Source organism: Populus alba, chromosome 5 (genome assembly GCF_005239225.2).
Source record: "Populus alba chromosome 5, ASM523922v2, whole genome shotgun sequence".
In the NCBI taxonomy this organism is placed as follows: domain Eukaryota; kingdom Viridiplantae; phylum Streptophyta; class Magnoliopsida; order Malpighiales; family Salicaceae; genus Populus; species Populus alba.
Window position 1 is genome coordinate 19,104,390 of NC_133288.1, and position 16,964 is coordinate 19,121,353.

Here is a 16,964-nt window from a genome sequence, read left to right on the forward strand (position 1 = left end):
CCGTCGGTTTGCATTTATTGTTACTCTAACTTAAGCCATCTGGCCCTCTGCCAATTTGTTAGTAGTATTATTTTAAGTTGGAACACATCAAGAGTTTTTTTTTCTCTTCTGACGTCAGAACTGCAACTGAATCAATGCGCCTAAAGGAAACAACCTTTACACGGCGATAGCTGTTCTCTCCTGCTAAAATCTTTTACATTTGTAAATGTGCAGCTAACAAATGTCCAAAACACAGTAATACTTTTTCTTCTTCTCTTATTCATACAACAATTAGGTGGGTGATGATGAAATTTAAGTGATATTAATTGCATTTGGCATGGGAATTTTGATGATTCTAGGTAGGTATTGTTATTACAGACAAATTATATGTCCCAGCTCATATATATCATGATCCGACATATGCTAAATCATCAATCTTTATCACGTATATGTACAAAGCCATTGCTGTCATTTTAAGTCATAATTCAAGCACCAAATTTTGTTGTACTCTGGACAGTGAGGGGGAACTTAACCGACTTTAGAGCTGTAGAATCATTTGTTTGTTGATTGCAAAGAGGAAGGACGAGTGAAACCTAGACGGATTTGACAATCTGTTCTAGATTCCAAGATTTTGCATATTTTAAGTACTTCTTGTCGGTAACACCACACAGTCAGTGCTCAGTGTTCAACTGTTCGTACATCAAGAAACAAGGAAAGAAGAAATAAATTATATTGGTTATTTGTTAGAAGAAAAAAAAACTTATTAAAGCCTTTTCTTTTCACCTATCGTCCATTGTTTCTTGATATTTGTGTTCATAAAATGCTCCTCTGGTCATCTTAAGCTGAGGCACAAATCTTCCTCTAGATGTTGTGATTTAACAATGATAATCACAGGCCTAGATGTATTTTGACCTTGGTGCACGTTCATCTTGGATTCCTTTGACAGCCTTATCCATGCATGTTCAGATTTCTCATAAATAAGTAGGGTTTGAGTTAATTCCTCCAGCTGTGCTATGCAGTAAGTGTTTTTCTGCACTGCTTGCTGCCTTACATAAAGCCCATTCAATTCTCATTTACTCTCTGGTAGTAACCTAGCTTGCCTCGTTTGCTGCCATTTCTTAGACTGACAGCTAGGCCATGGCGGGATGTTTTTTTTTTTTATATATATATTATTATTATTAAGGATATATAAAATCCATATTGGGATTTTGACAAACTGTACCTTGTATTTTTCTGCAAGTTCCAACTATCATGCAGCATATTTCTTATACTGATCTCCTGTATAGATACTTCATGTGTATTTGGAGTCGCAGACTCTCTTTTTGGGCTTTTATTATTTATAAAAATCTGTCAGAAGTCTATGCACTGCTAACCCAGTAGCACATTTTTATTGACAAGAACAAAAATGGAATTGAATTCGAACCATGAATCTTATTTAAGACTAAATAAGAAAACATCAACTTAAGCATTCAAATGTCAACATAGTTTCTATCCTTGAATATAAATATGACATCAACGTTGATCATAAGACACTAGGTCAAATAAGAACCCAATTAAAAAGCACACACCACAAAAGATACACTAATTAATTATGCTTTGCACCAACTGAACAGTGAACATAAGCAAAAGATAATCTCTCATCAGGCTCTAGGCTTGAGTCTGCCCTCATTGGCCAGCTTGAAGAGATGTCCCTGGGCTCCTGCAGCCTTGTTGGAGGCGAGTGCAGAAATGAAATTCTCCCTGACTTGCCTGGTTGTGAAAGGGAACCTGTTGCTTACCATGGAGTTGAGCAAGGAAGCAGTACCTTCTCGGTAGAGTGTTCCGTACCCATCAGTACGTGTGTTTGAAAGTGCTTGCTGCACGGTCATACTCGTTCCAAATCCTGGCAAGCTACCAACACCAAATGCGTTTCCCATTGTTCCCCACCAGCCCAAAACACCCCATATTAGCGTAGGGTGAGTTCTCCAGTAACTGAAAAAAAAAACATACGTGTCAGTTGTTAGTTGTTAATATATGGACACTGCATGATGATAGATGTATATATTTAATCTATTTCATATAGTTTAGATTCGAGGTGAATAATAGAAACTTACTTGCATGAGAAGGGTGAATTAGGATCAGGAATGAAAGGAGGCGTGGGGGTGAAAGGGGTGCCTGGAATGATACTTGGGGTGGTTGGTGGGCTTACACTGATCACTGGTGTAGGCGGGCTGCCTCCAGTGGTCGGAGGGGTGGGGTAGTATCCACCACCTCGAGGAGGGTTTGATGGTATTGATGGAGTAGGAACTCTTGGTGGGGTTCCACAATTTCCACCTGAAGGGGTTGATGGTGTTGGGTTGTGGCTTCCACCTGAAGGGGTTGATGGTGTTGGGTGAGATGGTGTGCCACCAGAGCTACCTCCTGAGCCATGTGAAGGTGTAGTTCCATGGGAAGGGGTGTGTGAACCTGCCAATTAGAATTTGAACCGTTAACAGTCTAGATATTGGAAGAAAGAAGTGAAGTAGATTTACAGAGGTTTCTTTAGCTGAATCCTCTTAGTGATTTGATCAGATATGAACATTTTCTTCCCACTATCACTTGCATATATAGTAAAAAAAAAAATCCTATATATAATAGCATGAAGACACGCGAACACATAATTTACAAATTATCTAGCTACTTAGTAAGAAGAAAGTAGGTCGTGCATGCAACATATATAGGGTGCAAGTACTGTAGTTTAGAGCGCGATTGCCTGTGTGATATATATATATATATATATATATATATATATATAGAGAGAGAGAGAGAGAGAGAGAGAGATGGAGACCAGAAGGGGGGCTTCTTGAATGGGGGTCTGGTGGGGAGTAGTAGTAGTTCTTTTGATCTTCAAAGGTTGTGGCCAAGACAGGGAAGGCCAAGTTGTGGGAAACCAAGCCAGCGACCAAAACCCACATCAACATTGGAGCCTGATTGCTCTTCTGCTTCTCCATCTCTGTATGCTCGGAGAGGAGTAGAAGGAAGATAAGAGATGACTGAAAGATGCTTTCTCCAGTGAAGGACAGGTGATTATATAGAGTTGACAGAGGGAAGTAAATATTAGCAGGTGAAAGAGTATGTGGTTAGTTGATGTGTTGCAGGAGCATTAATAAGGCTATTAATGACTTGTATTGATGCGATGGTGCAGATCCACCCCTTCCCTCGTCTTATTTCACCCACGACATACTTATAGTTTTAACTTCCATAAGCTGATCACTCGTGATAATGGATTGTTGTGGGGATTGAACTTGTCAGCTTGATGTGTTAATTGTCATTGCCATCTAGGTTTTGCCAAGGTTACTGTAGCATGAATTATTCTAGCAGCGGGAGCTGTCATTATCCAAACTCTAAGGATGTATAGTAGGAACCATAGGCGGAGGCAGGGTAAAGACTAGGGTGGGTTTTAACCTGGATCAAGACTTTATCAATATTTTTTAACTAGTTTTATGTAAAAAAAATTTATAATTTTCAATTAAATTATTAAAAATTCTGAAAATTTGTATGGAGTCTTCTAATATGATACTTTAACTTGGGTTAAAATTTCAGAATTTTTAGAGAAATTTAAAAATTTGATGAAAAATCACAATTTGATCAGTTTTACGTTATTGGATGTAATTTTCAATCCGACCATTAGATCGAGTTAAAATTTTATGAGGGATCTTATAATATATTGAATAAAATCTAGTTAAGAGTTTTGGATGAACAGAGCTTGGTAGTGCTAACAAAAAAAAAAAAACGTCAAATAAAAACAAAATAACTCATTAAGAGTAAAATGGTTATTTACCATTAAAAAATAAAACAAATCAGCTCCTCCTTTCTTTTATATGTTGCCGACTGAGCAGAACCAGAATAGAAGAAAGAAAATAAAAGGCGAAAGAGAAATAGAAAAAAGTAAGGGAAAAACATAAAAAAATTCCAAGAAAAAAAATAAGAAGTGAGAGAATAACCTTGTAAACTTACAAAGTCCAACTTATAAAACATTAATCTAGGGAAGAATCAAGTGAAGGAAGAAGGAATTAAAAAAGAAAAAAAAATTAATTACTTTGTTTTCTAGTTGACATGAGATTGTTATTTTATCCCGGTTGAGAGATTGTTACAATATCAATTCAGATTCGATTATAGATGAATTATATTTCACAAAACATCGAAGGATGTAACTTTAATAATGAGTTTATTTTTACTTTCGCTTTAATTTTATGTACTTTCAAATTTATTTTTTAATATTTTGAATAGTGTATTTAAATTAAAACTTTACAATTAATTTCAAAAATTTATATATATGAGTTAATAATCAATCTTAAAAAATATTTATATGATTATTTAATAGCTTAGGACAAAAAACATTCCTGGCTCTCTTGGTAGGAACCAGTTTAATTTCTGCAAAGATTATTCCTGAATGCGTGTCCTTCCAAATCCAAAGAGAAGCTCGATCGCAGACTTAGCTCATGGTTCACTAGAAGCGAGACGGAATCGGGAATCATTGAGAACAAGAGCAAACAAAATAATGGGGCAGAATTCTATGACCTAATCTCTACCTGCACCCATTTGACAAGATTATAGAACAAGCTCGTACAGTGATCTGGGACCAAGTTGCCTTCAATTAACAGGCTGTGATTCATCTACAGGGAGTACGTAGTCTCAAAAGTTTCGGCATCGACATGATTTTTGAATCCATCAAAATTTGTGCAAAGACAATAAGATCAAGCAGCAAAACTTAAACAACTAATACTCAAACTGGTTAATCACGAAGCACAGTGGAATAGGCATCCACTGTGATACTGGGAGGTTCGAAACATCATAATGTCTCCTAATTTCTTTGTTTATCATTTCCTGTAAGACCTGCTGGTGCTGCAACATCCCCTAGTTATCAATGTAGCATTTAGTTTCAACCTCAGGAGAAATGATCGAAACGCATGTCTCAACTTGCTCCATGCCAAGGGATGAACCCTTCATCCTGTTTCATTATCCCTAGACTTTAAGCTGTTGAGTTCAGGACTGGGTTGTTTTCTCTTTTTTTTCAAAGTCTCCGTTCAGCCGGTCCCGTTTTAAACTTGAGCTAGATATGAAATGTATTTCTTCTAATTAATAAATTAACTCTGTCGAAATAGGAGAGGGAGAGGGGCAGGTACCTTCTATTCTCTCTCTCATCAGACAAGCTAACAAATATTGAGCCCAAGAATTATGGTGGTTCGATAGACCATAAAGATTTGAGCCCTGCGCGCTTGCCCACAACCTCCATCCAGTAATTGGTTTTATTACCATTTCAGATCACGTACGTTTTCAAATAAATTAATTTTCTTCGTCGTAGACCAGACCAGGCCATTGAAAACAAGAACAAGATCTTGTTGGGATATTTAGATCTTGTACTAATCTTTACGAAAATATAAAATGGTGTCTCTTGGCAGCACAGCCTGTTGCTCCATAGTTGTCATCGTTGCAACTTCAATATAAGCAGACAAACGCAGGCTACAGGAATGTGATAAAAAAAAAAAAAAAAAAACCTTCAAAAACCATGGCAATTGGCATCCTAAGGGAAAAGGGACCCATAATTCTGAAATTAGAAGCTGTCACCTTAATGATTGTGACAGAGAAGTAGTTGAGGCAGAACACAAGCGTTAGGAGATGAGTTAATAAAATACAGCAAAGCTGGTGTCAATTCAGGGCTCTGTTGCCTTGGATGACGATGACAGCAAAACTGTCTTTGACCAATAATTCTTTAACATACAACTACTAATGTTTCAAATTTTTAGATTTTAAAATTTAAAAGGATCGAGAGATTTCAATCCAAAATATATTCCATCACTCCTATCTTGCAAACTTATATTGGCATCGACCGAAATAAATTGAAACTATTTTTTTTTCCCTCTCTCTCTCCTTTTAAGGATGGCTGTGGGCTGTGGCCTATTTAAGTGAAAATTTATTTTTGAGTGTAGAAGACTGCTTGGCCATTTCTGTAATACATTATAGAGTTCTGGTCTGTCGAGGATAGGAAAGCCCAAGTCCCACATGAACACGGCAGTGTAGTTCTCATAATTTTTTAAATAAGTTTTTGTGTTAAAATATATATTAATAATATTTTTTTATTTTTTAAAAATTATTTTTAATATTAACATATCAAAATAATTTTAAAAAAAAAAATTAAAAATATATTAATTTAAAATTAATAAAAAAATAAAAAAAAAAATAAATTTTTTTTAAAATATTTTTAAAATACAGAAACAGGAATTAATATGAATCACCTCATTAGCTTTGCCTGCCAGCTCTCTTGCATATTAATCGTAAGTCACTGTCACCCACTATTTCCATGCGAGGTAAAGTTTTTGGGGCCCATGATTTTACAGTGGCCCACATGCTAATTCAACCGTTCGTTGGTTTTTGCGGTTGTAGCTTATAAAAAGTTGGTTTAATATTAATTTTTATGTTTAAAAATGTTTTTAAAATGTTTTTATTTTTTTATTTTTTTTCTTTACTTAAAATTAATATTTTTTTATATTTTTTAATTTTTTAATGCGTTAATATCAAAATTAATTTTTAAAAAATAAAAAAATATTATTTTAATATATTTATAAATAAAAAATATTTTAAAAAATAACTGTAATCACATTTCTCAAATAAATTATTATCCTAAATTATATTAAAATATATATTTGATTTAAACTTTTGTTGAAATTATTATTGATTGAAAAACAGTTTTTATGTGTTTAGTTAATTTTATTTATTTATTTACACGAGTTAGATATATCCGATTGGTTAAATTTTTTTATAAATATTCATTATATGAATTTTTTATTCTTTAACTATGCTAAAATATAAATAAATAAAAATACTGGAGGGATAGAATAGACAACACATATTGAAATCTGGCTCGGCATCTTCATGACTCTCATTTATTTCTTGCCCATATCCACTTCAAAGCAATGAACACTCCAAGTTCACTTAGCATAATTTTGAAACCCGATTTGATCGTTGATCCGGTCAAGTGATAGAATTATAGGTTAGATAAGTTAACCCGGTCAACCCAAAAAAAAAACTATATATATATATATATATATATATTTTTTTTTTTTTTTTTTTTTTTTTTGTGTGAAGAACACAATTAACATATATCTCAACAAAAAACAAAAAATAGTACTAGATCTATAATTAAGTTTGAACTCTGAATTCTATAATTAAGTCTGAATCTAGAAATGGAAAGGAAATTAGCCTCTGCTATTACAGTGCATGATTTGTGGATTCATTAAAAATTAAAACCTGAACACACTATAAAACTAATCAAAAGATCACCTTCAGTATGTGACGACAAGGTACAAGATCATGTTTATCAAACACCAGTAGGTTCATCAAAAATGCATGGCAGAAGAAAGAATTCAAATAGAAAATCACTTCTCTGAAACCTTTATAAAGGAGAACACTCGAAGCCTTTTCACATCGAATTCCTCCTGTGCAGTACATTGCAACTTTCTGAGGCATTTTCTCATTTGGGCTCTTTGTTTCTTTATCAGTGCTTCCACCAGAACAGTTCACCACTGTTATACTCTCCTGCAATTTCAACAGAGAAAAGAAAATGAAACAGAGTATAGCGAAAGGTGAAAGAAAAAAGAAACAAGTAAAAACTCATCTAACCTTATGCTTAGAATTGAAACGGCAATCAAGAATTCAAAAGTTTTTTGCTCATCTGCTCTTCTTCGCAACTGAGAGTGAAATAGGTTTGACAAATTCTTGAAATTAATTAGGTCTTCTTCTCACTTCTCTGCTCTGCAATGCATTCGTCGCTCTGCTCTTGTCGTTTTGGTCTTTTAATTGTAAAAGACCAAAATGACGTTGTTTTCGGGCATGAGGATATAAAAAAAAATAAACCGGGTCTCAGCCGGGTTTGGCCGTGCCGGCCGGGTCCCGGGTCGACCCTCCGAGTCGACCGGGCCAATTCCCAGCCTGTTTTTTGCTTAGACCCGGCCCGGCCACAGACCCGGGTTGCCCGGGTCTTAAAACACTGTCTGAAAGTAAATTACCCAATTCAATTAAATGAAAAAAAAAAATGGTTCACAGTAGAACAAATAGCAAATGTTACATTTTCAGTTGTCCCACATCATATAAAACTTCTTCTTCTTTTTTTTCCTAGAATTGTTGATGTTTAAATTTTAAACATTAATCATAAGTGAATAAATACAAGGTGAAACGGTGGATATAAATAAATATCTGCATAATTAGAAAGACATGAACAGCTTGAGGATTGAATTTTTTAATGATAGTAGATGTGGGTTTTTTTTACCTCTTTTTGTAACTTCGATTAAATTTTGTTGTAGTTAATTATTTTTATTGTTGTCACCATATATGATTTTTCATAAGTAAATTATGAGATGTGATTACATAACTCTTTTTTTTTTAATATTTTTATAAATAAAAATTATAGTTTTGGCAAACTGTTTATTTGGCTTTTGATATTTTATTTTTTTTAATTTCATCACTTGATATTTTATTCAATTTAATTTATTTTATTTGATTTGATCCCTCTACTTTTAATTGCTCTATTTATATATTTTATACTTTTCTTTATTATTATTTTTTAAATTCCATCCATTTTAATTTTATTATATTTGTTTTTTAATTCATTTATTGTTCTTATTCTTTTGATTTCTATATTCTTATTTTTTTTCTTGATTTATTTTTTTTTAATTTTATCTATCAACATTTAATTTTATTTGGTTTTTTATCCAGTTTCGGTCCTTATTCTTTCATTAACTTTTTTTTTTATCATTTTTTTATTTTTTTTTAATTTAGCCCCTAATTATTTTCTTTTATATTTTTATACTATATTTGGTCTGCATTATTTAGGTTTTAAGTTATTTTATATTTGGATATTTTACTTTGTTATTTTTTTCATGGTTACCTTCTAATAGAATATTTTTTTCAAATTCATCATTTAACATTTGATTATTAAGCCCTTAGTTTGATTATTTTTTGTGTTTTTTTTTTTTGTTGAATTATCATGATTTCATATCCCAGGTAATAGGTTAGTCAAGTTAACCATAGTTGCCTTATATTTTTTAACCTTGTTTTTTTTTTTTGAATTTTTTTTTTAATTCATCATTTGACATTTAATTATTGACCCTTGAACTATGTGATTTTCTCTTTTTTTTTTTTTCTTGTTGGGTTCTCCCAGTGGGTTAATCAAGTGAACCTAGATTAGCTTGCATTTTTTTATTTAATGTTTTTTTTATTTAACTTCGGTCTTTTTCGCTAAGTTCTTTTTTTGAAAGTCTATTTTTTTTTTTTATCCCCGGTCTTATGTCGTGAGTGGCGGATCAATCGAGTTAACTTGGGTAAAGTCTATTTTTTTTCTTAATTTTTTTATGACTTATATTTTTTTTTTAATTTTATCATTTTACATTAAATTATTTTCCCTTTAGTTTTGTCATTTTTTTTTGCTTCTCTTTTCTATTTTGGTATTTCGAGAGGGAGTTGATCAAGTTAACCTGGATCAACTTGCATTTTTGTTCATAGTGTTTTTTGTTTTTTTATTTAACTTGGGCCTTTTAGTTAGGCCATTCTTTTAGAGGTCTAATTTTTTGTTTTTTTATCATGATCTCATGTCGTGTGTGATAAGTTAATTGAGTTAACCCGAGTACACTCGGATTTTTTTCCCTTAATTTTTTTTATTATGTTTTGTTTTTAAAATTTATCATTTTGCATTATATTATTTTCCCTTAAGATTTTTTGTTTTTTCACTTTTCTTATTGTTTGGTTATTCCGAGAACGGATTGGTAAAATTAACTTGGATTGACTTAAGATTATTTTGACCTCTCTTTTTCTTTATTAAACTTTGGTTTTTTTACTAAGTCATCATTTAATTTTTTTTTTTATCCTGATTTCATGTCGCAAGTTGTCGTTTCGCTAAATTATTCTGAGATTGCTTGGGTTTTCTTCTTTGGTGTTGTATTTTTTGAAGTTTTCTTTTTTGGTTTTTATCTTGAGTATTAGGTTATTAAACATTAAATTTTACAATTTTCTTTTGTTTTTTTTTCAAAAAATTTTGGTCTCATATCTCAATTTGTGTTTTAGTTAATTTAATTCAGATTATCTCGGATTATCATCACTTAGAATATATTTTTTTAATGTTAAAAAACTTTTGATTTGGCCCGTGAAGTAACGTAAGCCACTTAAATAATGGCCTCCTACATCGGTTCAGTTCATGGGCATGAATTCCATCAAGGAAAAGCAAGGGCAGCAGCACTGATGCATTCATGGAATCATTTTTTTTTTTATCTCATGCAGCGTGTGTGACAAATTAATTAAGTTAATTCAAATTTTTTTCTTAATTTTTTTTTATTATTTTTTTCAATTTCATCATTTTATATTAAATTATTTTCCTTTAAGATTTTTTTTCACTTTTCTTATTGTTTGATTATTTTGAGCGCGGGTTAGTAAAGTTAACTTGGATTAATTTACCATTATTTTGACCTTTTTTTAATTGAACTTTAGTTTTTTTACTAAGTCATCCTTTTAAAAAAAAAATTTATCCCGATTTCATATCACGGGTTATCATTTCGTCAAATTACTTAGAGATGACTTGGGTATTCTTCTTTGGTGTTGTATTTTTTAAAATTTTTCTTTTTGGTTTTTATCTTGAGTATTCATTATTAGTTCTTGAACTTTTTAATTTTTTTTTTTTGTAATTTTTTTTGTTCTCATATCTCAAACCATGTTTTAGTTAATTTAATCTGAATTGTCTCGACTTTTTAAATGTTGAAATTTTTTTAATTCGGGCAACAGTGTAACGCAAGCCACTTGAATAGTTGCCTCCTACGAGCGTATTTGGCAGTGTGGTAGCAATTGCTTTTCAAATAACTTTTTGTGCTGAAATGCATGCCAATGATTTTTTTTTATTTTTTAAAAATTATTTTTGACATCAGCACATCAAAAAAATTCAAAAAATTCAAATCATATTTTTAGCCTGGAACACCGAATGCTTTTGAGAGAGTTTTGGACGGAGTTTTCGCACCACCTGTTTCATTTCATGGTTCCAAGTTTTCAGGAGCTAAGAAAGCAAGCAAAGAGAAAAGAAAAGTTGATTAAAGTGGCATGTGAGAAGAGGAAGGAGGAGGAAAGCGGGCTCGGGGGTGATGAAGGAATATTACTTTCCCAGTTGGTGAGTGGGGAGATCAGTGAAGAGGAGGTTATTGATAATGTGGTTTTGCTAGTGTTTGCAGCTCATGACACAGCATCCTTTTCCGTTGCCGTGACTTTCAAAATGCCAGCTGAGCATCCAGACTGCCATTCTCTCCTCCTTCAAGGTACTCTTTGCTTTCAGAATTTTAGGTTACAAAGAAAATTTCCAAAATCGGAGGGGCATCCCTAAGACAAATTATATGAAAATAAATACAATTCAGACTTGAAAGTGAATTTAATGAACTCACTTAGGAAGCGCTTTCTTCCCATGATTCTACTAAATGCAGTGTATATTATTACTCTTGGCAGAACATTGTTGACATAATGAGCAAGAGGAAACCTGTAGAGCATCTAACATTGGAAGACATGAAGATGAAACATACACGGCAAGTTGCACGTGAAAGCTTGCGGCTTTTCCCACCTATCTTTGGCTCCTTTAGAAAAGCTATCGTTGACATTGAATGCGAAGGATTCACTATTCCTGAAGGGTGGAAGGTGCGCATCTGTTCTGAATCCTTCTTTCCTTGATGCTGGTACACAAAACAGAGCTCAAAGCCTCAAACATTGAAAAGATTACCCGTGGCCCAATCTTCATGCTTTCTCAAAAAAAAAAAAAAAAAAAAAAAACGCTTATATAACACAGTTCAAGGGTGGCTTGATTACAAGCATTCCAGATATTGGAGAAAACATGCGGCAACAGAAAAATGCATGTTTACCGGAAATTAGCCTTCAAATATCTTAACAAACAATTCATCATAGATCTAATTTCATCTGGTCTTCTGCAGGTTCCGTGGACAACATACCGCACCCACTACAATGAAAGAGGATTTCAAGGATCCTCTAACTTTCAGTCCAAGCAGATTTGAGAAGCCAATTCCACCATATGCTTTGCCTTTCCTTTGGAGGAGGACCAAGACTTTGCGCAGGAAACCACCTGGCAAAATTGAATATCCTCATTTTCATCCACTTTGTTGTAACTCTTTACAATTGGTCCTTACTCTGCCCTGATGAGCAAATCACCATGGATCCTCTCCCATTCCCTTCCCATGGAATGCCCATCAAAGTTTCTAAGAAGTCATTTTTTAGAGTAGAACCAACAGCAGGATTTAGATACTTTGCACACAAATGTTCAATTCTTCAAAGAATCATGTCCTACAAACTAGGTTTTACTTTTTACAGCATTATGAGGGGGCTAATCTTGCGCTGGATCTCACATCTACAATCATATATATAATCTCTTGGGATGTCTGAGAATGCACTAATGTATTCATAGCAGGCCCGGACAAAAACCTTTTTCTTTCAACTTGATATATATTTGCACGGACATAAGCAAGCATTTCAAGCACAATGGATTCTAAAGGCTACCAGCACAGCCTACTTCAAGATGGAACTAATCTAGACCCCTTCAATTTGTAACCCAACTCCAGAAATGTCAATCCCATCTTCCCTCAATTTAATACTAATAATACAATATTGGTTAATACCTCAATATCCCTAAAGGTGTCTAAAATCACCAGACACGTCCTCCCTATATGTACTTGGTCATGTGATTTTTCATCACAGAGTAACTTAGTACTAGAATACAGAAAGTATTTGTTTCACCAGTGCAGAAAATCTTAGATTAAAAAGACAATAGAATAACAAATAAAGAACCAAAACAAGCAGAAAGAAAAAAGCATCATTGTATGGTTCAGTTTTCAAAGGGTTTTTTATACCTTACACCACTCCAAATATCATGGAATGTTTGGAAATAATTTATTCCTCGCATACGTCCCAATCTTATTACGTCTAAAAGATACATCCTGGCTTGGTAGAATATAGATTAATATTTTTCTTTTCAAATATCTCATAGAAAATGTAGTCTGAAAGATTAGATGCTAACATGTATCAGAAAGAAAAAAGCATCATTGTATGGTTCAGTTTTCAAAGGCTTTTATCCCTAACACCAATCCAAATATCATGGAATGTTTGGAAAGAATTTATTCCTCACACAAGTCCTGATCTCATTACGTCTAAAAGCTACATCCTGGCTTGGCAGAATATAGATTAATATTTTTCTTTTCAAATATCTCATAGAAAATGTAGTCTGAAAGGTTAGATGCTAGAACATGTATCAAAAGCATACATGAGAACCAAAAGAATTTTTTATGATGTCATCGATCCATACATGAATAGGCAAAGTCTCTGTATTCAGATGACAGCAACACCTTATCTTAATGTTTTCTTTAGTATTAAGCCGTAAAAAACCACAAAAATGTTGGGAGGTTTTGATCACTGTCCTAATGATCTATCACAAATTACACAACTTATGTAGGGTATCTGTCTACATACTTGTCCACACACTCATGTATGTATACAATTAGATGTCATCGTGTTAACCATGAAAATTTAGAAGAATAAAAGAACATGTCCTCTGACTCGAAGTAACAGTTCACAATGCAAGGAAAAAAATGATGATGTCAGCATAAATAACAACCTATTGTATATATTTGATGATGTTAATCATCCCTGGATGAGTGACTCTCCTATAGGAGAAAAAAAATGCCCTGTAAATTGCTTGAATGTGGTTTATGATCATTCCAAGATGAAATCTGTCAATCTAATAGGGCCTTCATCAATTAAAAAGATTTGGCTTTCCATCACCAGTCTTTCTTTTGGAAATTTCTCACTCAAATTGTGATTGACACAAAAAGTCATATTGGACATCAATTAATCAATTAAATAAACAAAATTTGATGACAAGAAATAACCTGAGAATCATTGGTAGCTACAAGATTTTGCACCAAAGTTTTCCTACAAAGTTGGTGGATCTTTTACACATTCCATGGCATCTGGTAGTAGATTATGACTGATTGGCTTCATTCCTCTTTTAAGCCAATAGTTCATAAGAGACATTTCTAGTTTCCGCACCTGTGAACATTTATTTCATCCAATCAATCAAGTATTCTGTGGAAGCTAGAACAAACTACTAACTTTTTCTTCTAATTCTCTGAGATTTCAACAATGCAGAACCAAAAGTATTAGCGATGAGAAGTAACTAGCAGACAATGCCTGCTTCAGTTCCAAAAATATTTTGTCAATCTTTTATTTTGCTCTTTTTATTTTGAAATAAGAAAGGTAGATACAAGAAGTAAAAAGGGCCACATGCTACAAGGCAGCAGCAGTAATCCTCAGCTAAAAAATGGAAGAAGAAACACAATATACAGAAGACCGGTCAAGCAGAACTTGTCTAATCTTTTAAGTAGTTCTATGAGTAAACGCAAATGTACAATTTCTCAGTATGGTAAAGCAACTTAAATAGCTATCTTTATAAGGTACAGCTATCATGTCACATCCATGAGTCGATTTTAACTTCCATGGCATCTTAAGGAAAATTCTTATAACACAATATATCAATGAGTTAGGCTACTATAAATGTTCTACATTCTTTTGCTCCTAAATGACACAAAAATCATAAACAAAGATGCGAAAGCAAAAAACACAGCAGGCATCACACAAGCAAGATCAGGGAGTGAGACCCACATGAGGATTATCGAAAACCGAGGTACAATTTTCAAGGAGGGATAAAGCAGAGGTAATGATGAATATTTCAAAGGGAAAGGCAAGCCATCAGCAATGCAGAAAAAAAACCTTCTCGCTGGACAGAAGACAAATAATGGACAGCCTCAACTGCATACAACTAAAAACTTATTGAAAGAAAGTGATATCCTCCGATAAATAAAAACAACAGGCTGTTAATGGCATCACATTCACAACACTTAAACAGCCTTATTTCACATTGAAACCTTTTGCAGGATCTTTTCATCCATAAAATAGAAAATAGCATATATCTATTCAAAATACAACTCCCCATGTTTTTCTTATTTTTCATGGATGCCAAAAAAATCAAATTCAGTGTCTCAAATAGAAGATGACTAACCTGCCTAACAATGAATGGTTCCTCCGCAAGACTCAGTGGCTTCGTTAATATCGTCAAAAAGCCATTTTGGTTTCCATAAACAATGTCTGTGAAGGGCCGATCACCCACCTGTAATTTGCATCACACAAGTATACTATTCACATACAATGAACAAAAAGAAACCAGAGCAACAACTCAAAGCAGCTCATGTAGTTTGCATATACCATTACAAGTTGTGAGGATTTGCAGCCAAAGTGCTTTTCAATTTCTTCAGCTGTTCCAGCAGGTTTCTTTACCCCTGTAGTGTAATATGTGAATGATTAATATTTTCAAGTAGTTCAATGGACAGCATGTTAACTAAGCAAATTATTCACAATCGTCAAAAAAAAAAAAAAAAAAATGTCAGCTTCCCAATTGCATAACCATATAAAATAAAAAAATAATAAGTTTTCCATTAAAATTAAAGCTCAAATTGGCAGAGAAGAAACTTACTGTGCCTTATTACTTTAATTCCAATTGCCTTCTCAAGTGCACTGGCTTTTGAACCGTCATGATCGTACTCGAAGAGACCTGACTCATTACAGCAACAGCACACGAACAAAGCTTAGTAGCCTACCATCAAAAAATAAAATCGCAAACAACAAAAAAGATCAAATAACAAAAGGGTCATGGCAAAGCTACCAGCAGAGTTACTAAACACAGCGATATCATTCCCAAAAACAGATTTACACCTCTCAATGGACGCATCAAGAGGGTCCCAAATTGTCAAAGAGTAAGGCACGGTGATAGTATTATCCTTATCAAAAACCACACCTTTAAAGCCTCTCCTTTGCAACTCTCCCCAATCAATGTACCTTACATCAGGCACCAAAACATGAGGCAGAGCCAAATGCTGGTCCTTAACAAGCACGGAAGCCGACGAACCAATTCCTTCAACGTTGATTCTTTGGCTTAAAGTAGCTCTCAAGTCTTTCCACCACATGTTTGATAAAAGTCTTCTATGATTCCCTGTTTGAGTGTCTCCTATTTCTTCAATTTCTTGGTTTTTGGTTTCTGGGATTTGGTTAGTGATCAGGTTCAGGGTAGCTTTTATTATCGTGAGTTTGGGAATCTTTTTGCTCTTTGTTGTTGCTTTTACAATTGCTTGTGGGGTGGAGAGTGAGGCAACAGATATTTTTGGAGTGGGTTTGGTGATGTGAAGAGGAAAAGCAGGTGGGCTCTACGATTCTGAGATGGGAACGATGGGCATGGAAGTCAAGAGGTACAGGAACAGAACAGTTGGGTAAGGGGTGAGTACTAGTAACATTAGCGTGTGATTATTGTTATTTTTTAAAATATTTTTTATTTAAAAATATATAATAATAATATTTTTTTTATTTTTTAAAAATAGTTTTAAAATATCAAAAACATGTTAATTCAAAATAAAATAAAAAATAAAAAAAAATTTAAATTTTTTTAAAATATTTTGAAAAAGTATTTCGAAACAGCCTTTTATAGTTGGCTGATTTTTGTGTTTTAAATATTCATTTTATCAAGGGAAGGGAGTAAAGAGCCGCATTTTTTATTTCACAGGCCAGCCTGTGGCTGTGGCCCGTTCTGAGCTACATGCTATTAGATTTTGGGCTTTGAGCCTCATATTATTGCTAATTTTCCTAATTAAAGAAAAATCACAGGCCTAGAATCTTTGGTAACTGGCTTATCACATGTTACTTCAGTTTTGGCAGCTACTAAATGTAAAAAAAAAAAAAAAAAAAATTCTTTTCTTTTTTTTAAGATATGAAGATTCTTAAACATTTAAATAAATATTTTTAAAAAATATAATAATATTTTATTGAGATAAACTTTTAAAATATATATGCTATAATTGTTGAGAATAAAAATATTGTAAACCTAACGTTTGAAGGAT

General features: G+C 33.2%; 2 protein-coding genes across 4 annotated transcripts; both read right to left on the reverse strand.

Annotated features, from left to right (window-relative positions):
• Window positions 1-1,385: 1,385 nt before the first annotated feature.
• LOC118062246 (uncharacterized) lies at window positions 1,386-3,017 on the reverse strand. Its single transcript, XM_035075982.2, has 3 exons — window positions 2,786-3,017; window positions 2,073-2,424; window positions 1,386-1,950 (listed from the first exon to the last, which is right to left on the reverse strand). Exons 1-3 carry the CDS (start codon window positions 2,946-2,948, stop codon window positions 1,620-1,622), a joined length of 846 nt encoding a protein of 281 aa, XP_034931873.1. The 5' UTR covers window positions 2,949-3,017; the 3' UTR covers window positions 1,386-1,619.
• An 8,306-nt stretch (window positions 3,018-11,323) lies between these two features.
• LOC118062295 (phosphatidylglycerophosphate phosphatase 1, chloroplastic/mitochondrial) lies at window positions 11,324-16,283 on the reverse strand. 3 transcript variants are annotated; one of them, XM_073409614.1, is made up of 6 exons: window positions 15,740-16,283; window positions 15,551-15,628; window positions 15,283-15,356; window positions 15,080-15,187; window positions 13,911-14,070; window positions 11,769-12,094 (listed from the first exon to the last, which is right to left on the reverse strand). In XM_073409614.1, exons 1-5 carry the CDS (start codon window positions 16,038-16,040, stop codon window positions 13,954-13,956), a joined length of 678 nt encoding a protein of 225 aa, XP_073265715.1. In that variant the 5' UTR covers window positions 16,041-16,283; the 3' UTR covers window positions 11,769-12,094; window positions 13,911-13,953. The 3 variants fall into 3 exon arrangements, with proteins under 3 accessions (XP_073265716.1, XP_034931907.2, XP_073265715.1); XM_073409615.1 differs by lacking the exons at window positions 11,769-12,094; window positions 13,911-14,070 and adding an exon at window positions 11,324-11,690 and having other exon boundaries at window positions 15,872-16,283; XM_035076016.2 differs by lacking the exons at window positions 11,769-12,094; window positions 13,911-14,070 and adding an exon at window positions 11,324-11,690.
• Between the last annotated feature and the right edge of the window lie 681 nt (window positions 16,284-16,964).

Coding starts and splice junctions, on each gene's coding strand:
- LOC118062246 (XM_035075982.2), bottom strand. CDS start 2,948: ATGGAGAAGCAGAAGAGCAATCAGGCTCCAATGTTGATGTGGGTTTTG. Junction 2,425..2,785: donor TTCAAGAAGCCCCCCTTCTG/GTCTCCATCTCT, acceptor TCTAATTGGCAG/GTTCACACACCCCTTCCCAT. Junction 1,951..2,072: donor AATTCACCCTTCTCATGCAA/GTAAGTTTCTAT, acceptor TTTTTTTTTCAG/TTACTGGAGAACTCACCCTA.
- LOC118062295 (XM_035076016.2), bottom strand. CDS start 16,040: ATGTGGTGGAAAGACTTGAGAGCTACTTTAAGCCAAAGAATCAACGTT. Junction 15,357..15,550: donor AATTAAAGTAATAAGGCACA/GTAAGTTTCTTC, acceptor ATTACACTACAG/GGGTAAAGAAACCTGCTGGA. Junction 15,188..15,282: donor AATCCTCACAACTTGTAATG/GTATATGCAAAC, acceptor TGCAAATTACAG/GTGGGTGATCGGCCCTTCAC.